The sequence below is a fragment of the Amblyomma americanum genome, chromosome 5 (genome assembly GCF_052857255.1).
Source record: "Amblyomma americanum isolate KBUSLIRL-KWMA chromosome 5, ASM5285725v1, whole genome shotgun sequence".
Classification (NCBI taxonomy): domain Eukaryota; kingdom Metazoa; phylum Arthropoda; class Arachnida; order Ixodida; family Ixodidae; genus Amblyomma; species Amblyomma americanum.
In genome coordinates, this window is record NC_135501.1 from 50,678,415 (window position 1) to 50,699,980 (window position 21,566).

The following is a 21,566-nucleotide window of genomic DNA, read 5'->3' on the forward strand; positions in this document are numbered from 1 at the left end:
TGTTGTTGGCCGTATTGACTCTGATAATGTCTTCATTCTTCACCGTATCATACCGCAGCCTGGCCACCTCGCAGGCGCAGAAGAGTAGTAGTCCGGGCGCAAAGTCCCTCAGATTCCAACCTTGTGGTCGGCAGACGATTTAGTAGTCGTCGGTCGGTAAGCGCGGGAGAAGGGCTTTCTTGCTGAGTGCAAGTAGCTTCTTCCCGTTCTTTCGCGATGGAAAATTGGAATTAGACTTGCCTTGGCCGTGCCCCTGCGCAGGCTCGTCGTCGGTTGATGCGGGCCCTTTATTCTTCAGGCCTCGTTGTCGGTCGCGGTAACGAAGAATGGTTTCCCATTTTCCGGCCTCGAGCTCCGACGGTGATATTTTCTCGCCTTCCACGGCGTACTCCATCTGTGCGGGTCCCTGGGCGCTCAGTTCCCGGCGGAGAGGTGACGAGCTAGGTCGAGCTCGATGGCTAGGCCGGCAGTCAGCCGGCAATATGCCTAGGTGTCCGTAGATTGGCAAAATCCGGCTGCAGCAGGCACTGGACAATGGCCCGGATGTCGTCCAAAATATTCGAGCCCGAAGGCTGACTCTTTCTGCCGAAAAGTGGCTTCGAGGCGGGAGCCCATGCGAGACACGTCAGCACAGCACGACCGCTTCTTCTTCTTTCCCCTTCGTTTCAGTAAACTTTCGCTGGAACCAATTGGAACCAGTCCCAATACACCTTTTAAAAATGCCCCCCCCCCCCCCCCCCCCCCCCCCCCCTGCGCGGCGCCATGTTAGCATTTTGGCGCCGCCTAACGTCAGAAAGAAGAATCAGCGCCATTTCGAGCTGTGACAACAAATTTACTTCTGCTGCCGTGCCTTGCTTCGCTTGTGCAACCAAAGTTACTGTGACCTCTCAGCATCCCTGATTTTTGCCGTCTCGTTTTTTTGTTGCTGTATTGTCCACTTCCTTTGCCCTGCGCAGAGGAACAAATAGCAACTAGGTGATCTCTAATAACGCGATCGTGATGGGCACCGAGAACAGAGCCCGCGGTGCCTGCGCTTCGTCGACTGCGTTGAGTTCGTCGCGACATGTGCTGATCAGTGGTGAGTGTTTTTACTGCGTACTCATTCCTTTGTGGGCAGCAGTGTTTGTGTGCAGCCACGCTTCATCAAGTTGCGAAGCTGCGCATGATCCGGAGCAAATTTACCCATTGTGCGCATTCAGTAACGTTCGAAAATATTCCTGTGTCGTCTCCTGCCAAGTTGGTGGTTGCAGGTTCATCATGTATTAATAATGCGCATAACGGCGATACATTGATAGCAGTTGTTTAGTGTAGCCACTCTTCGGTTTGAGGAAGTGAACGTGCTGGCAGACATTCTGTGGGCACAACTAACCAGGTAATCAGTGAATAGTTGCGCTCTTGGATGATGTCTCTTAAAAGTAACATAGTATTTGTCGCCAAGGAGGGGACTCGCTAACGATCTTAGGGAGGCTAAGCGTTTGGGGTGAGGCTATTTTTTTAAAGGGGTTTAACGTTCCAAAGGGACATCGGCTATGAGGGATACCGTAGTGGAAGGTTTCAGATAATTTCGATAACCTGGGCCTCTTTAACATGCGCTGACATCACGCAGCACCTTGCGTCTGGCCCCCATGGAAACGTGGCCGCTGCGTCCGGTATCGAACCCGTGTCCTCGTGATTAGCAGTCGAGCGTCCTAACCAGTGAGCCCCCGCGCAGGGTAATGCCGATATATGACACCGAGAAGAATGACACCCGCTTTCGCATCACCTGTGAACGCCACGGCGGCAAGAAAGCGCACACTCTTGCTTGCACTTATTCTTGCTAGTGCTGGTATGCCGAGCGTAATTTAATGGACGCATACTCTTGAGTAAAAAAACGCAATCGTCGCTGTCGCACCCGTGCGTTCATGTTAGCGAAATAAGAGCTTGATTACACGTACTCGCGTTTTTTTCGTGCCGTACGTCTGGAGAAGCGAAAGTGGGTGCGTGGTGTTATTGCTTCGTCTGACTGAAAAGCATTCCTTGAAAAATGGCTTTGAATATAAGTTTCTTCGCCGCAAAGTTTGCTAGTAGCTGTTAATGGCTGCAGCGAGAATGCTTTGTTTACTGGTACATTGCTTCACTTAACTGCATAGTCGGATATAGTGTATGGTACTGCACTGGGCATTTAACCACTAATAATGTCTAGGAGGCAATGTAGGCTAGCTGCATGCATTTTGTTATTGATTAAGTGCGCCATAATTCATAGTGAGAAATTTGCAGTGGGTATGTAAAAAAGAATGTCTGCCCACAACATGTGCATAACTTATAGATGATGGTCTTTTAATGTTTGACATAGATTATGATTACAATGCTTTGTTGAATTTGTCTCCTTGAGACAGCTGATTTGCATTGCTTAGTAAAAAGCAGTTTTCTGAATTCAACATCTAAAAACTGTATTATGGAAGAGTAATGCAGCAATAGTTATGTGCTCTTTTCATTTGAAGAAACCATGACGTACACCCACCCAGATGACATCAAAGACTGGTCAGAAGACATGCGCGACTGGCCAGAGATAAGGGGACCGGACATTGTGTTCTACTTAGTGCAGACAAAAGCCTGTGACCTGCTTGAAGTAAGAGCATACAAATCATTAGAGTCATATAATTACTTGCAGTCAGAGTGGGTGGGGAAAGTACTTGCACACAGAGTGAGTGATGACATTGTGGTGCTAAAATCTGAAGTGACACCCTCACAGGCTGTAATTAGCAGGCCACATTAAGTGTGGCTGTCAGCAAAGAGCACAGGTGAAGTTCTGCGTGCTGGTTGCTCCTGCATGGCTGGACAGGCAAGAGTGTGCAGCCATGTGGGAGCGGTACCGTGGAAGGTGGACTGTGAAGTTTCTCGTGGCTTCACTGGAAGGGTCTGCACATACGCTGCCGCAAAATGGAATAGAGGAACAAAACGCAACGTTGAGCCCAGCAGACTTGACCACATAGACTTCAAGTCGAAGCAAAAAACAGTCGACCCTGAAGTTCAGGCTAAGACTGTGCCTTTTAAAGCGCCACTCTCAGAAGAGGAATTGAAGAAAATGCTTGAGGAGTCAGGATATCCCGAGCTCATCAATAGCCCAGGTATTATCCATTTTGTTAATGTGCTCAGCTGTTTTCAACTTTTGTCTTTACTTGGCTGCGTGCTGAGTAAATGGCAGATGCTAAATATTCCCATGCATGGTTTTGTGCAAAACCAAATGCACGTTTGGTTCCAGATTCCCCTCACGTGTTTTGTAGGACAGTTTTCCCTGTTACTTGAAAATGGTTCTAGGTCTTGGCAGGCTGAAAAACCTAACTTGCTATCGCTAGCATGTCAGCCTTATTACATATTTAGAGCACAGAAAAAGTTTAAACTCATGTTGTAGACTATGTAGATAGAGGTTACAGAGGCATATTCATTTCAATGTGGTGTGCTCTTTCATTCCACTTCCAGGCACACAGCTTTATGCAACGTTCCGTGCAGCACCACGGCAGCCCAGCAGACTTCGGCAAGAGGCTGCACCACATGGCAGCCATGAAGCCACAAGTGATTCACCAGCCAGCTGCCTTCGATGCTGTGTGCCTTCTATAACAAGTTCATAAACTTATCGCCAAAGGCAGCACCAGCTTTGGATAAAGAAACAAGGAGCCAAAATTCGCCCCTTTGGCTAATGGCGCGGTGCCTTAGATTGACAGCATCTTGTATAAGAAAAGTGCCTAAGAAAAGCAGCACACCAGGTCACAAAGCAGTGAGTGCTATAATCAGTCCCACGTTTTCTGGCAATGAAGCTACGAAGTATGGCCAGAAATATGAAACAGTGGCTCGTGCACAGTGTGAAAAAAGAACAGGGCATAGTGTGACACGGTGCGGCACAATATTAGGTCCAGATATGCCCCGGCTCTCTGCGTCTCCCTATGGTCTCCTTGAGACAGCTCCCGCTGTTCTAGAAATAGTGTCCACATGTGATGAACTGTGTGGACCTTGTGCGTTCTGGAAGGCACGACGTTAAGGTGGTTGATGTGAAGGTACATGCTGTCCGAAAACGGGCCGAGCAGTTACTATGCCCAAGTTCAGCTGCAGATGCTGTGCACAGGTCGTGAACTCTGTTATTTTTACATGTGGAGTATATAAGCTGAAATTGTTATTAAAGTGCCTTTTGCACCTATGTTCGTGAACTCAAACTTGCCACGACTCCAACCGTTTTACTTCCGTAACCTCCTGCCAGAATTGGAAAAGTGCCATGCGTCTGAACGGCTCATTATCTCCACAGAGTACTCAAGGTTCTGTGAACTCAGAGTTTGAAAAGGGAGTGCTCCTGGAATAAAAATTCTTGGGCTGCGTATTATCCAGTACTTCATTTAAAGTGCGAGATACTGCGTGTCTGAAATGTGCGTGCAGAATAGGCAACACTGTAATTAATGAATTTATTGCCGGTCCAAGACAGGTATTCACCAAGTTATGGCCTATAATTGTGCCCTGTGTGATCTATTGTGCATGCGATCTGCTCAGTGCAAAACAATTGTTATAATTAGGGGAGCAGAAAGTTGGGCTAGTTGGTTGATATTCATACTGAAGAAGTTGGCGTGGAAAAAACAAGGACAAGCGAGACCTTCAGGTGTGAGTAGCGCTCGTCTTTGTTTGTCTCGCTTGTGCTCGTTTCATCGCGCCATCTTGTTCAGTATGCATTTTTATAATCCATATCTTCATGGCCAATGCACTGTTACGTGTAATGATGTCTACAGTTTCCACTTGTTTTGTGTGTACATTGCTTAATGGCCACTGTGCTATTTGGGAAATATTTGCAAATAAAGTAAGTGCATATTGCATTGCTGGCACAATGTAATTACTGTAGTGGCACTTTCTGACGGGCTAGTTGGTACATCTCTATTAAACAGCACGCGCTAACAGGACGAACACAGAAAACTTGGAGACGGAGGAAATAAGCGCAACTTCCAACTTTAATGACAGGAAAGGATGCCAGACGCTCTTTTATATCTGCTGGGGTGAGGGTGTGCGAAATGCATGACAGAGGCAAACAACTTCAAACATCGGCAAACAAAAAACAAAAAACCACGTGGCATAACAAAGCTCACCATGCAGACCGAAAAGCTGAATGCAACAACAGGTCACTAAAGAGTGATAACGGTTGATACGAAGTGCAAAAACATGAGGAGATAACGGTTGATATGAAGTGCAAAAACATGACCAGAGAAAACGTAAGGAACAACACGAGGCATATGTAAAAGAATAAACTTCAAAAAGCCACATAAAGTGGCGTGTAAAAGGCGCATAAAAACAGTAAAAACGGAACAACATAGGGCAATGCAGAGTAAGAGAATACTGCTAAAAAAACATCAGAAAAGAACCTAGACGAAACCATCTAAAAAGGATAGTTCCTTTCTAGAAAGAAGACTAGAAGGCATGCTAACGCACTTGTCTTTTTTTTGGTCAATGTAAAAGGCCTCAATGACTTCTCTTTCAGTCTTGTCCGGTGCCTTGGCTAGGAACTTTGTTTCGTGGAACTTAAGACAGCAATCTTGGGACAGCAGGGTTTTTTGTTTTTTTTTTTGTTGGCCGATGTTTGAAGTTGTTTGCCTCTGTCATTCATTTCGCACACCCTCACCTCAGCAGATATAAAAGAGCGTCTGGCATCCTTTCCTGTCATTAAAGTTGAAAGTTGCGCTTCTTTCCTCTGTCTCCAAGTTTACTGTGTACGTCCTGTTAGCGCACGCTGTTTATAGTAATGTAATTACAGAGCGAACAAACTCATTTTAACGAGTGAGTGCCATAAGAAGGCCTTTTAATTGCAAATGCACCTATTTAGTTCCACATTTATTATGCATTCATAAACTGGAAAGCTGTGTATGTGAAACACCTCAAGTGCAAATACCTTGAAGTCCAGTCAGCTGTGAGAAGTGTTGACATTGGCTGCAAGCAATACCAATCTAGAAAATGCTGATACGAAATGAAGCCACATGCATGTGTGCAGTGCCCCACGTCTGCTTTGCCAGTTTGCTTCATATGCACATTGAGGATTACAATGACCTCTTTTATAAGGTATTAGAGATAAGTTTTGAGCACGTGTAAAAGGACCTGCTTTTTAAATGCCAGCCACGTCATTGCTTTGGAATGAGGTCCTTTTAAAGTTTTAGCTTGGAAGGCTACTGCAACATGGCTCCAGTCAAATGGCACGACAACTTTATTTTGTTCACTTTCCACAGTAGTGACCAAGCTTACTCTTGTACCTGGCACAAATTTACTCAGTTGTGGCTTCTCTCCTGGTAGCGATTAAAGGGCCTTTAAGATTGCAAAGCCCTGCACAAACAAGAATAATTTGACTTATCGTCTTCTTGGACTTGATGGGCAGGGCCTGCTTAAATATTCTGTAGGTTTTAATCCTGTTTATGGCGCGCTCCACGTGAATACGCACGGAAGCTATCCGTCTCGTCCTGGTGACTTCTTCTTCACTGAGTTGAGATTTCCCTGCAAAATGACATATCCATGAGGCAATCCAGTCATTCATTATCGCATGTTTACGCGATACCCTTACCTTTTGTGAAGGCAGACACGTTTAGCTTCACTCCTTCGGTTATCATGCTTGTTGTCAGGGTGAAGCCTCTGTCAGCCATGACTTCACCTCCTGGGCCGAGATGGTCCTCCAGCTTGCAGTCTTGTGTGAAATATTTGTCCGATGCACGTCCTACGTAAGCTGGAGACACATACATTATGTAGCCATTTGGTGCTATGACAATAAGAAACTTCACAGTGTTGTGCGCCTTGTAGCTACTGTAGGTTTGAGCCCTTAGCATCAGTTTTTTTTGGCCGCTGCAGGTTTATCTCGGAGCAGTCGACAATACATCTGGTTGTGTCGTATTCGTTGTCAATGAATGACTTGGGCATGCTGTTTCGTATGATTGATCGTGGTAGCCAAATTACGACTTTTTTCATAATGGTGCACAGAACCGACAGGACACGCCTGAAAATGTTGCAGACACTCCTTACAGATATTTGAAATATTCTAGCCAAGTGCTCATAGAGAAGGCGAAGGCGCAGTCGCATGAGAGTGAGCAGCAGCTGATCTTCATAGGGGAGCACAGTGAAGACCTTCTTCGATTCTACTTTCACTGCTGCGACCAAGTTTCGGAAGGGTCTTTTAGCCAGCCCGTATAAAAGACACAGTCGTCTCCTCATAACGTTACTGCAGATAGCTGCCGCTTCTTTGACAATGTGCCAAGTCCAGGTTAGCAATAACTATGCTCATTGTTCTGGTCCTCCCACTGAGTTGAAGTAGTTTTCACTTCAACAGAATGTTCCTGCATTGAAAGAAAGTTGCAAGAGTTACTTGCGCACAAAATAACAAAACAAGGCACCAATACAGTGGTTAAAGTCTCGTGATTATCCAGAACTACACCTGCAGGTTTGCCACAAATAGTCCTGAAACACTTTTCATCTCCATATCACAAAGCCAGCTAGGCATAACTTCAAGCTCGAAAGTCATCAGCATGCCACGACTGCTGGAACCCTTTTACCTCCTTCCTGACTGGTGATAAGAAACTCATTGGCCATAAACAAATTTCTTCTTATTGCAAAGGAAAAGCAACAGTAAGTTGCCAGGTCTCTATGTCAGTGCGGATTGTAAACCTAAGCAGAGGTGCATTCTCTGACTGCAGCTTGTGAGCTGCACATATTTTTGAAGTGGTGGCACACCTGTCAACTTTTGAGTCTTTTCTGAGCCCTAACTAACACCTTAGAGATGAACCAGAGCAGTACACATTTTAAATGCATTCCAGTAATAAAATGGCTTCTGCATTTCAAGAAACTAGCGCCTTGAATTCTTCAGCTGCGCAGCAGCTATTTGTGGCCACATGGACTTCTATCAGCATGAACATTTGTTTGCTTTCGCGGTGGACCCAACCCGCAGCAACCATAAAAATTTGACAATAGAACATTCCTTAAGTTCCCCTACGCGTTCCAAAGGTTCTCTTCACAAAGTTGGTGGCAAACTTGTTTCTGCTGAGGTGTAAACAACTGTGGCACACATTGGGGACTGGCATTTCACATCATGAGATTATGATAGAGGATTGAGGAAAAAGTGCTCACTGAAAAGCCTATGATATGATCGCCAGCAATACATTTAGTCATATGAGTTGCAAAAATCATTGCCTCCACATCACGCCACATTTAGCGCACTAAAAGGTCATCTCCGTGAACAAAGGTCATCCTGATTTTATTTCTTAAACCAATTAAACTGCTTGGCCCAAATATCACTTGGCAACCACCCTTTCATAGGTTTACATTTTGGATTATTTTATTCTCTTGTATATGAATTTTAATTATGAAATGAAACTCTTAATCTCTCAATTTCTTTGTGAGCACACTGCACCTGTCATGGTGAGTTGCCAGTTCCTTACATGAGTCTTCACTGCTGTGTGTTGTTAGTGCGGATACACTTCGACATGCTCAGCTCTCTAGCACCGGCAAAACGTACTGGTGCTGGCAACCTGTATTTTGTTAATGACACATATTTTTGCGTGTCAGAGCTTGTGCAAGCATCTGCCCTTAGCCGTGATATTAACACTCAAAGAATTGCACTCAACTGGAGGCAGGCGGGCACTTACCACGACAGGTGTCGCTTCATCTTCATCATCTCCTCAGCCGTTTCAGCAGCTGCCTGCATTATGGAAAAATATTGTGCATTCAGTGTCAGCAGTAGCGTGATGTACATTAGCACCCAATATGCTTTCTGATATGCAAGATGATCTTGGAGCTTTTTCCCCAAACATTTGAAAACCGGTATGCGAAGAGAACTTATCTGCTTAGCCGCAAACATTAACATTTTAAGCCGTGGCCTTACAAGTGTTGTCTACTAAACATATACAAAAGCACGCAAATAATGTCTACTACATTCAAGTCAGTGCGAAAGCACCGTTTTTTTTCCTTGTAGGAGATTACGAAGAGTGGGCAGTGTCGCGGGACGGAGAGCTCACGGAGGACGAACAGACAACGAACAATTTTGCTCAGGATTTGTACCCATCGAATGAGTGCTTGCGCACCAAAAGTCCTTGTTACCTCCATATCAGAGTGATTCAACATAAACTGAAGCAGAGTGCTTCGACATAAATTGAAGCACAAGTGCTTAATATGTCACGGCATGTGCATTCCGAGTGCTGCCAACTAAAACGACAGATTACAGATGATAGGAGTGCACTTGCCATAGTAGGTATTACTTGGCCTGGAATTGCCTCCTCGTCCATGTCGGGCACTACCTGCATCGAAGAAAAATGCGTGTCAATTGTTAATCATAGTATAACCACATTCGCTTTTTAGAACTTATGTAGAACTTAGTGCTAACACAGGCCCCTATGAAAGCACTTACCACACCAGTTGCCACTTTATCTGATTTCGGCTCCTCGACCATGTCATCAGCTGCCTGTATCAATTGATATTAAAGCACAGTTACCAATGTGTGGTTTTAATTTATTTATAAAATAAAAAATGTGTTGCAGCATGCATAGTTATCAGCGCTAGCTTCCATTATGCAAGTAAAATGCATTTTCCGGTCCAGAATTCAACCATAGACAAAATGCAAGCCAATTTTTTTAGTGTTTCACTTCACATTGACGACTTTTTATCTAATATGCACTAAGACAGGTTACAGATGGGTATTAGCAGTTTAATGCATCATAGTGTTGGGACCTAATGCCTGATTCAGCGGCAGCAGAAAAGAGTTACAGCACTTGAGATTTTTATAACTATTTTATTGATAAGAGCATCGCGTAGTGATGACCAGTGACCTTTTGGTCAAAATTATGCTCATAATGTTGCTATCTAGCACCAGCTCAACCATTTATGCAGTTCTGTGGTGAAACTGGCCTTTTCACCTAACCTAGATGTCAAAGCACAGTCAGTCAGGCAGCCCACATTTTACTCTAGATGCGTTTAAAGCTAGAACTTGTCCACCGAAGGCACTGTTTGGTGGGTGAACAGGGCCGAATAAAATACCTATACACTAAGGTGTGCAAGTTACATGCATACATACAAGGCAGCAAAAATAAAAATTAAAGGGTATTCATCTAATGCTGTGTGTGCGCTTATCCAGAAACAGCTCTGCCTATGAGGCAGTGACATATTGGTATGTGGTGCGATGATGCATAAACTCGGCCATCGTGCAGTTATGAAGTGAAACTAGCCCTTGCTCCAAACTACACAATGGTGTTGTATTTGAAAGTTTCCATTCTGAGCAAAGTCTATATTTATTAGCAGTTCAGATATGCCTACATGAATATGAACTTCTCTCACAGCTTGTATCATGTAACGAAGATAAATCATACAATGACGCTGCCTTTTGGCACCTTAGGTGTTAGATGCTGACTGCGGAAGGAAACATTAGCGTGACCATGTCCTGCCTTAATTGATATACTGATGCAAGCTGTACTATTGGGGAGAAAAGTTTGTGGGACGTGAGTTCTTGGAATGAATGATATTGAATGGTGTAAAAGGCCTAAATGCACCTTCCTTTGGCAACGATATCGGGTGACTGGGTAGCGAGGTGGAGCTGCAATAAACGTTTGTTTTTCCAAAAACTCTCATCCCGCAAACTTTTGTCCCAACAGTACAGATGGTTCCTACTTGATATGCTCGAGCAACTTTCTAGAAAAGAGAAAATGTTTATAAGAGCTTTCATTCGCATTACTTTGCACCTAACAACGATTCCAAACATCTCACAAGAGCATCATTTAATGACCTAGGAGAGCGTAGCTGCGAGCAATCAATGATGCCATGACATGCACACAAATGTGCTCCAAAATGTGAAAGTTGTGGACATTAAGTGGTATGCATGGCATTCACTTACCAAGCAAGCCTCATACTCACCGAGTGGCGTTTCAGTATCCTTGTCATCGGACATGGACTGCACAAAAATAACAATTTGACTATTTAGTGCTTTCCACGTAACCTTTGACAACATTTACTGTATACGCCAAATGAGCCACATTCACCATGAATGCAGGGGCATCATTAAAATTGTCAATTTCACCTTAGATGAATAACTATGTGTCATTGCAGCTGAAGGAAACAACTTGTCTTAAAGACAACTATGCATAGTAACCTTTCGGCATGAAAGGTAACTATGCCGAAACATAATACCAGCACACTCTAGTATGCAAATTATGCACCCACGTACAGGAGAGGAAGAGAACAATTTTCAGGGCATTCACTCAATGCTGCACGTGCACTTATCAAGAAACTGTTCTGCCCATGAGGTAGGGGCCTTTCAATGGTACTTGTTTGCTATGTAACAGTGCAAAGAAAAACAACAGAGTAATTGCCTAACCGACTAGGAGGCTTGTCTGCATTGTATTTTTTCTTATTAGCAAAACAACTATATCAAAAAGCCAAACACGTTTCGCTGAGCTCCAAAATATTTGATATGACTCGACAGACACTTAAGTGAACCAGGGATCGAATCTGATCTCGCCTCTCTTAACCTCAAAAATACATACAGACACCAACGGATGTCCAAATGCGTACCAGAGCACGCGACTGGAGCGCTTTGGAAAAAGTATGAAGAATGTAATGCGCTCTACCTGCTTAGATCGCCCTGAGCGGTATCACAAATGCTTACAAAAAGAATGGGGGGGGGGCAGCACCAGAGAGAATTATTCTCCGAAGCACATGAAAAAGTAAAGTAACGTGCGTCTGGTTTCGCCGATTCGCGATGTTCCTTAACTGCGCAAGCTCCAAAACCTGAACGAGCATGCCATCGTCTTTTTTGATTATTTCATTGTGCCTGCGGACATTGTCTGGGAATTGCACTGTAAGAATCAGAAGATAATAAACTTACCAAATCTGGAAACGCTTGCGCGCCAACGTCAGTTATCTGTCCAGCATCGCTGCAGAACCCCGTCTCGGCGCCAGCCGATCTCCGCATCTACAAAGAGGCACGAGCTGTCACACTTCCGAAATGCGCGTGAAATATGGGCGTGAAACATGACAGCGTACCTTCTTCGGTTGCGGTGTGTACGTCTGTCTGTTTAGGCGTCGTCGTCGAACAACCACCTGAAAAAAGATGCTGTTAAATCGTCGTAGCAGAAACGTGTGCGCTCATCTGGGTCGATCGTGAGTGAAAGACGACGGAAACTTACTTTCTTCTCGTAGCCCATATCCAGCATGGGGACAGCGTTTTCGCCCGTGTTCTTTCCTCCGACGAAGTGTCGCGAGCACACACGGGAGGCTTCTGGCGCGTTAAAGTTCTTCCTGTTTAGGGCTACGATCCACTGCTGCCGCAGTTCAGGCGACGCGGGGAAACGATGCAAAGTAAACATATCGCATCGACACTCCTCTCGCGGAACGCTGTGCTGTGGGCACACGATGACGCCTAGAATGTTTCTTTTGCGCTGGTTGTTAGTGCAGCCGTAGACAGCGCAGCTCCGGCCAGATGATCTTCGATTAGAGTAGGACATAGTAGAGGCACGCCGATTCAAAAAGCACAGACAGGGCCAACGAACTGCTAGGCAAATCGGCGATGTCATAGCTCGGAGAGAGGTGGCAACTGTGGTAGGATACTCTCAACACCAGGGATGCCAGCGCAGGCGCGCTGGTTCAAGGATAGGCCGTGAAAAGGTCTATAGTAGAACCAGGCTGCGAGGCCCAGTCTCAACAGTGGTGGCAACTGTGGGATGCCCAGTCGTAACAATAACCAGAAGTTTTGCCCAAACTCGATTTACGAGCGTTTTTCTCTTTTGAAGTTCTACCTTTACTGCACTTATTTAAGCTATCTTCTGTCTTTTAAGAGCGTTAGCTCTTATTCATTACATTTCTCGATTTCTTGGGGTCTGCTACCACCTCCCTTCGGCGTGAAATTTTCTAGGTCCGGGGAATTCAAGATGGCGGCTCCTATAGTAAATGGATATAGCAACCCAATCTGTTATATATGGAGGTGATGAGGAGACTTCATTAAGCTTAATAATCAGTCTGTAAGGTCAAAATTTAACTAGTCATGTGACTATGTTTAGTCGCTTATAACTTAGTAATTATTAAGGTCATCATAAAACGAATAATATATTTGGAATCCTCTAGATGAGCAAAAGACCCTTAACACCGATGTTAACTAAAGATTTCAATATTTGCTTATCGTTACGCTTAAATTTAATTGCTTTAGTTAATTAACTGCTGTTGTCATTGTCTAAATAATGGCATATTCGTAACGAACTCGATGAGTAGAACATGTTAGATACCAATATCGCCCAATTAATTTAATATTTAGGCTTAACATGGCAGCCGTGACATCGGCACTCGGCAGCTCACAATTTGTACCTCATGGCGACCGGTCACCTACTGCCTTAAGGCAAGGAAGAATGGCCCTCCTAGTAGTCGAAAAACTTTTTCGACCCAAACTGGTAAGAAAAACTGGCCACCATCGCTTCGAAAATGTTAACTTAACGAGCGTTAGCTGCTTGGTTTACTAGACGAAGAAAGCGAAGAAGAACGCGCCGCTCGTTTTGAGAAAAAGAATGTAATACACCTATAGAAACGGGATGGATTGCCCCATGCTCGGCTACACGTGCACGCATGCCGCCTAGCCGAGCGATCGACGCCTAGCGCCCTGTATCAGAGGAATTACGATGCACGTCTACCCGTTGTCGAGTTACACCACCTCAAGATACGTCCCAAACGAAATTTGCTTCCTTTGGGGGGTCCAGGTAAACCTAGTATTTGGCTTGCGGTGCGATATGGTAACGTTTCATTTATTAATTGCATGTATACAATGTTTACGTATTATTTAATTGCAGTTTTTTTTCTATACCGCAACCCATAGGGTTTCATTTGGCTAGCAAATTCGGTACACAACTGTCCCTGAATGAGTGCCCCTCGGTGTATATATATATATATATATATATATATATATATATATATATATATATATATATATATATATATATATATATATATATATATATATATATCGCAGCGAATGCATGCATACATAGTGGTCTCGTAACGGGACAATTTTCCTACCCGTTATAAGATATCTTTAAGAGCTTCGTGGTGTCTGCTACATCCTTGATCACAGCGCCATCTGTGGCAGCAAATACTCATCACGTTTCGAAATTTCGTGAGGTCTCCTACCACCCGAAGATCAAACCTCCATATGTGGCTGCAACTAGAAAACAGCGCATCTCTCAGTAAAACTTGTAGCGCCATCTACAATAGCATAGTAAAAACAAATGTCATGTGATTTATGGTTTATGGGGGTTTAACGTCCCAAAGCGACTCAGGCTATGAGAGCCGCCGTAGTGAAGGGCTCCGGAAATTTCGACCAACTGGGGTTCTTTAACGTGCACTGACATCGCACAGTACACGGGCCTCTAGAATTTCGCCTCCATCGAAATTCGAAAGCCGCTGGCCGGGATCGAACCCTCGTCTTTAGGGCCGGCAGCCGAGCGCCGTAACCACTCAGCCACCGCGGCGGCTACAAATGTCATGTGCCAATGATGAAGTCACGTTGCAATATGGTGGACGAAATGTCAGGGGACGAAATGTCGGCATAGTTTAAGTTTCTGAAATCCAAGATGGCGGCGATTAAAATTGATTGTGCCCTCTTATCACCTCCCCTCTAGCCAAAAATGTGCTAAAAATTTGGAGGACGCTTAAACTTCGCCTTTAAGAGCAGGAGGCGACAGCGTGTTGCAGAATTGAAAAAGGAATCCACAGAACGGCGTCGTCCTTCGGTACGACCCCTTGCCCTGACAATTTAATGAAAGGAAACATATCTTAGTGGACACCCGAACCACGCCGTAAGGCGAAGAAAATGAAAAAAAAGGGCGCCTGTGTCACATATCTCGGTGGACACTCGAACCGGGCCGTAAGGTCAGGATTGAAATTGAAACGAAAATTGAAATGAAACGTAAGGGAGGAAATTTAAATGAAAATTTGTTTTAAGAAAATCAAATGACGCCTGTATCATAATTCTCGCTGGACACCCGTACTGTGCCTTAATAGAAGGAAAATTCCTTCCCTTACCCCGCGGTTCAGGTGTCCGCCGAAATGCACCATTTTTCGCTCACGGCCAAACACACTGGCTTTTCTAGGACACGAGCTCCTTATCGCCACAGCTTTAAATTGGGTATGAAAACTGTCTCGTTATGGAACCGCTACACATGTATGCATTCGTTCCGCTATATATACTCCGACAACAAAGGAAACCCATCCGGGGACCGTTATATACCGAATTTGGTAGGCAAATAAAACCCTATGGGTTGTGATATATAAATAAAACCAGAATTAAATAATAGTTAAATATTGTATACATGCAATTACTAATTAAAGCATTACCATACCGCACCGCAAGCCGAATTCTAGGCCCACCTTCACCCCCCAAACGAAGCAAATTTCGTTTGGGACGTACCTTGAGGGGGGTGCAACTCCACAATGGGTAGACGTGCATCGTAATTTCTCTGATACATGGCGCTAGGCAGCGGTCGTCCCGCTAGGCGGCGCGCGTGCACGCGTAGCCAGCATTGAGCAACGTGGAAGCAACGTGGCTGGGAGCCGCAGCGACTACGTCCGAAGCTAAGTGCTTTTGGTATTTGCGCCTGTATACATGCTGTCGGGCGGTAGTTTGAGACCGAGTTAAGGGTAGGGAGGCCAGCGGAGGTGTGTGAGAATAATTTTTGGCGGGCTTTTACGTTACGCAGGGCCGAGGGCTATCGGCATAGGAATTTTGGCGGGCTTTCACAAGGCGTAGTCGGCCGGACGATGGGTCGGCAAGCTAGGAAAGTTAAGGTGGACGAGGACGGGGAGTTTGTACAGTGCCAGGAGTGCGACCGTTGGTGTTATTTAGATGAGACTGGGTTCGGGAGCTTCGCCGAGGCGGATGAGGCTAGCTTCGTGTGTAAGATGTGTAAGCGGTTTGAGGACGCCGTTCATAGGTTAAAAGGGGAATGGGAAGCTGGGTCTAATGCACTTAATGCGGACCTGCAGGTAGAACGAGAGGCACGGATTAAGCTGGAAGCCCAGGTCGCCGATTTGATTAAAAAGGAGGAGAATAATGCCGCCCTGTTGAAGCGAATTGTGGGCGAGATGAAAGAAGAGGGGGAAAAGTGGACCCAGCTAGAAAAACAGGTTGAAGCACTCAGGTCGCGGCCGGCTGGGCACCCCAGTTCGGAGAAGTGTCAGGTGGGGGGCGAGGCTCGTCGATCCTATAGTGCTTTAGCGCAGCGAGCATTGAGTGAGAAAAATGAGAAAGAGATGAAAGAGGTTAACGCGGGCATGGAGACTCGCGACAATAGCGTACAGCGGCAGGAGAGTCAGCTAGAGCGACCCGGAGGCCAACAGATGGAGTTAGGAAGCGAACGGTTAGGGCGCAGGAGGGTTCTGGTGGTCAGGGACTCGAACGTAGCGAGGGTTGAGGGAGGCGTTCTGACGGCAGTGAAGGCAGACAGGTGGGTGCAGGTGGAGGCTCAGTCGGGGAAGTGCATGGTGGATGCAATGGCCAGAGCCCGGGAGGTGGTGGTGGGCAGCATGGATGGCGAACACCTTGTCGTCATCCATGCTGGTCTCAATGATGTGCTGCAGGGGAGGAGCCAGAATCTTGAGACGCAGTTGGAGGTGGGGATGCGTAGGCTTAGAGAGGCCTCTGAGAGTATGCATGTGACGATATGCACAATCCCAGAGGTCCAGAGGCAGGCTCGCGAAACGGAAAGGAGGGTCGTTGAGGCTAATCGGGTAATTAGGCTATTGAGTCGACGACTAAGATACGAAGTGATGGAGGTCAACAGGGAAGTGTACGAGGTTAGGCCCCACCCTTTTGCACAGGATGGCATCCACTACGGTGGTGCCACTGGCAAGAAGGTGGGTAGTTGGATAGGTCGCCAGGCAACCGCTTTTTTTGGGGGACCCAGAGCTCTGAAGGAACCAGTGTAGAGAAGGAAGAATTAAGATCAAACGGACAATGGAACCATACGGGAAGAAAGAAACGCAAGCGCCAGGGCCAAGTTAATTCAGATATAGGTTTCATTAACATGCAAGGTGGCAGGAATAGACTGAAATGGGAGGAAATAGAAGAACAGTTAAGACAGGAGGAATTAATGGTATATGGTTTAGTGGAAACACATCTTAGAGACATGGAGCAACCACCCTGTAACCCAAACTACGCATGGGAATATTGCAATAGAACAGAGGGCAGCAGAAAGGGAGGTGGAATTGGGGCATTCATTCATAAAAGTATGAATTTTCAAAGGGTTAGACTGGGATGCAGGGAACATTTATGGCTAAAAGGAACAGTGGCAGGGAAGCAAACACTCCTTGGCTTTGTATACCTGTGGACAGGGGTTAATGAAAGACGAAAACAGGAAAATGTTAGAATGTATTGCCAGCGACATTGATGAGCTAGGAGGACAGGGCGAGATAATTATATTAGGCGACATGAATGCACACATAGAAGACCTGGATGGGTACACGGATTCGACAGGAAGCATGCTGCAGGACATGTGTGACAGGCATGATTTAGTTGTATGCAACAGCGCCGAGAAGTGTGAAGGGCTCATAACATGGGAGGCGGGGAGTCTGCACTCGACGATAGATTATGCACTAATGTCACAGAGGATGTATAATAGATTAGGGGTAATGAGCATAGATGAAGATGGTTCCAGAAGTCTAGGTAGTGACCACAAGCGTATCAAGTTAAGCTTCAGAAGAAAAAGCAATGTAGGACTGAATCAAGATGAACAATCAGGGGGGAATTTTTACTCAGAAAAGCAAATGGAAGCAGCAGCCAAACAAATCGAGAAAGTAATTTTTGAGGATAGTGAAACAGAATGGACTTATACCAAATTAACTCGATTACTGGAGCTAGAGCTAGCTAAGGTGCGAGTAAAGCTAAAAGGGAAAAGATGCAAACCCAGCAGTTGGTGGGATGAGGCGGTGAAGAGGGCAATAGAAAAGTACCAGGAAGCGTCCAGGGAACACAGATATTCCAAGAAGAGGGGGGAATCAAAACCCGAAGTAGACAGAAAATGGAATACCTTCATAAAGTGTAGAAGGGACGCATCCTATTTGATTAATGAGAAAATTAGAAAAAAGGGTGCCCAATGGATGTCAAAAGTAAATAAAAAGGATGGGAAAGCAGCCCCAAAATTGTGGAAACATCTAATTGCAATGAGTTTTAAAACTAGGCTAGAACAAAGGTTTATTGTTACAGATGAGGGTATTCGACTAGAAGGGGATGAAGCAATAAAACACATAGGAACAAGGATGACGGAAAATTTTTCAACAAAGCACGTGGTACATAATTTATCAAAGGAGGATAGACAGGTTACAGCAATAGCTTCACTTGAGCAAGGAGAGTGGGAAAGGGCAGAGAAGAAGGTTCCTAGTGGCACATCAACAGGACCAGATGGTATCGCGATTATGTTGATAAAGAAGTTAGGACCAAAATCCAAGCAAACATTAATACAGGTAGTGAACAAAATGATAGTGGATGAGAAAGTCCCCGATGAATGGCGATTAAGTAGAATGAACATGATATATAAGGGAAAGGGGGACAAAGCAGACGTAAGTAACTATCGTCCCATAACAGTGACATCTGTGGTTTACAGGGTGGTGATGCAAATTATAAAGGATAGACTGCAGGCTTGGGTGGAGAGCGAGGGGGTGTTAGGGGAACTATAGAATGGGTTCCGGAAACAAAGGAGGTTGGAGGACAATCTATTTTCATTGACACAGTGTATAGAAATTGCGGAAAAGGAACATAGACCCTTGTGGCTAGCATTTCTGGATATTAGGGGAGCCTATGACAACGTTACTCAGGAGCATTTGTGGGACATACTGGGCACATTGGATGTGGAAAATGGCGTAATTAATATTTTAAAAGATATATATAGAGGTAACAGAGTGCTCATAAAATGGGAAAAAAATATATCAGGGCCTGTAGAGATACAGCGGGGGCTTAGACAAGGATGTCCTCTGTCCCCTTTGTTGTTCATGTTGTACCTGCAAGGGTTGGAGACCAAGCTAGAGGGGAGCGGACTAGGCTCAACCTATCTTTTTTCAAGCAAGAGTAATTGATTAAACAGACATTACCGGGACTAATATACGCGGACGATATAGTGATAATGGCTACAACAAGGAAGACCTGCAGAAGTTGTTAGACATATGCAGTACAGAGGGAGATAGATTAGGCTTCAAGTATAGCAAAGAAAAATCTGCAGTCATGATATTTATTGAAGAGGGCGGCGAGCATAGAATATAGGAGTTCCTGCTAAAAGTATTGAATAGTACAAGTATCTTGGGGTGTGGATAAATAACAGTGTTGAGTATCTGACAGAGCATGAAGAATATGTAATGAATAAAGCTAGTAGGAATGCAGCTGTCATGAAAAATAGGGCACTGTGGAATTACAATAGGTATGAGGTGGTAAGAGGGGTCTGGAAAGGGGTGATGGTCCCTAGCCTGACCTTCGGTAATGCGGTCCTGTGTATGAGGCCAGATGTTCAAGCAAGGCTGGAAATTAGGCAACGGGGAGTAGGGAGGTTAGCTTTGGGAGCACATGGCAATACACCAAATCAGGGGGTACAGGGTGATATGGGATGGGCGTCTTTCGAGAGCAGAGAGGCTAGCAGTAAGATAGCATTTGAGGAACGATTGAGAAAGATGGAGGAAAAGCGGTGGGCTAGGAAAGTTTTCAGATACCTGTACATAAAGAATGTTGACACGAAATGGAGAAAGCGAACTAGAAAATTGACAAGCAAATATCTGGACAGCAGTAAGGGGGCAAATCAACAATTATCGGTTAAGAAAAAAATTAAAGAAACAGAGAGAGCTTTGTGGAAAACAGGGATGCTGACGAAATCGGCACTGGGAACATACCGGACCTTTAAACAGGAAATTGTCAAAGAAAATATGTATGATAATTGTAGGTGAACTTCTTTGTTGTTTGAGGCCAGGACTGGAGTTTTGCGGACTAAGACGTATAGAGTCAGGTACCAGGAGATAGACACTTTGTGCATTGCGAGCGGAGAGGAGGAGGAAACGGCTGAACACTTGATACTTTTCTGTAAAGGGCCTCACCCTACAGTGGAAAGCAGCGGGGCTGACTTACCCAAGGCATTGGGGTTTAGGGATAGTGAAGGGAAAGTGGATTTTAAGAGGTTAGAAGTAACCAAGCTAAGGTTATCTGATTGGTGGCTAAAAGCAAGACAGGAGTAAAATTTCACAAGACATGGCTAGGTGGCTTGAGCCACCGCCCGATGTAAAGGGTTCAGCCGTATCCATCCATCCATCCATCCATCCATCCATCCATCCATCCATCCATCCATCCATCCATCCATCCATCCATCCATCCATCCATCCATCCATCCATCCATCCATCCATCCATCCATCCATCCATCCATCCATCCATCCATCCATCCATCCATCCATCCATCCATCCATCCATCCATCCATCCATCCATCCATCCATCCATCCATCCATCCATCCATCCATCCATCCATCCATCCATCCATCCATCCATCCATCCATCCATCCATCCATCCATCCATCCATCCATCCATCCATCCATCCATCCATCCATCCATCCATCCATCCATCCATCCATCCATCCATCCATCCATCCATCCATCCATCCATCCATCCATCCATCCATCCATCCATCCATCCATCCATCCATCCATCCATCCATCCATCCATCCATCCATCCATCCATCCATCCATCCATCCATCCATCCATCCATCCATCCATCCATCCATCCATCCATCCATCCATCCATCCATCCATCCATCCATCCATCCATCCATCCATCCATCCATCCATCCATCCATCCATCCATCCATCCATCCATCCATCCATCCATCCATCCATCCATCCATCCATCCATCCATCCATCCATCCATCCATCCATCCATCCATCCATCCATCCATCCATCCATCCATCCATCCATCCATCCATCCATCCATCCGTCCGCCCAGCATAGTAGCCATCCACCCACCCCGTTTGAAATGATATTTATTACATTCCGTTTCTCGAGACGAGCGGCGCGTTTTTCTCCGCTTTCTGCATCTAGTACACCAAACAGCTAACGCTCGTTACTTCAACGTCTTCCAGCCGGTGGCTGCATTTGTTTAGTGATATGGGGAAAAATATAAGAGGGCACAACCAATTTCAATGGCCGCCATCTTGGATTTGAGAAACTAAAACTACGTCATAATTTCGTGCCCTGACGTCATACTCACATTGATCCACATCTATCCACCATATTGGACCGTGACGTTATCATTGGCACGCGGCAGGTAGTTGCTTCTGCAATAATATTGTAGATGGCGCTACAAGTGTCAATGCGAGATGTGCTGTTTTCTAGTGGCTGCCACAGATGGCGCTGTGATCTCAGGATGGTAGGGGACACCACGAAATCTCGAAACGTGCCGAGTAGTTGCTGTCACAGATGGCGTTGTATATCAGGGTGGTAGCAGACTTCACGAAATCTCGAAACGTGAAAAGAGCTAACGCACTTGAAATATCGAGCTCAAGGCGGTAGGAGCTCGCAGTGAGGTATAGAAAATTA

The 21,566-nt window shown here is 45.4% G+C and overlaps 1 protein-coding gene and 1 pseudogene across 1 annotated transcript; one reads left to right on the top strand and one right to left on the bottom strand.

The window, feature by feature from the left end:
- The first annotated feature begins 1,012 nt into the window (after nt 1-1,012).
- LOC144133855 (uncharacterized) lies at nt 1,013-3,597 on the top strand (annotated as a pseudogene).
- A 2,604-nt stretch (nt 3,598-6,201) lies between these two features.
- Nucleotides 6,202-12,176, bottom strand: LOC144133857 (uncharacterized). Its single transcript, XM_077666929.1, has 8 exons — nt 12,150-12,176; nt 11,849-11,935; nt 10,859-10,915; nt 9,383-9,436; nt 9,215-9,272; nt 8,625-8,673; nt 6,557-6,715; nt 6,202-6,489 (listed from the first exon to the last, which is right to left on the bottom strand). Exons 1-7 carry the CDS (start codon nt 12,174-12,176, stop codon nt 6,640-6,642), a joined length of 408 nt encoding a protein of 135 aa, XP_077523055.1. The 3' UTR covers nt 6,202-6,489; nt 6,557-6,639.
- Nucleotides 12,177-21,566: the final 9,390 nt, after the last annotated feature.

Bases quoted from the DNA above. Each gene is read 5' to 3' on its own strand.
- LOC144133857 (XM_077666929.1), bottom strand. From the start codon at position 12,176: ATGCTGGATATGGGCTACGAGAAGAAA. The intron at 11,936-12,149 runs GTAAGTTTCCGT...GCCTCTTTGTAG, and splicing joins ATATGGGCTACGAGAAGAAA to ATGCGGAGATCGGCTGGCGC. The intron at 9,273-9,382 runs GTAAGTGCTTTC...TCTTCGATGCAG, and splicing joins ATAAAGTGGCAACTGGTGTG to GTAGTGCCCGACATGGACGA.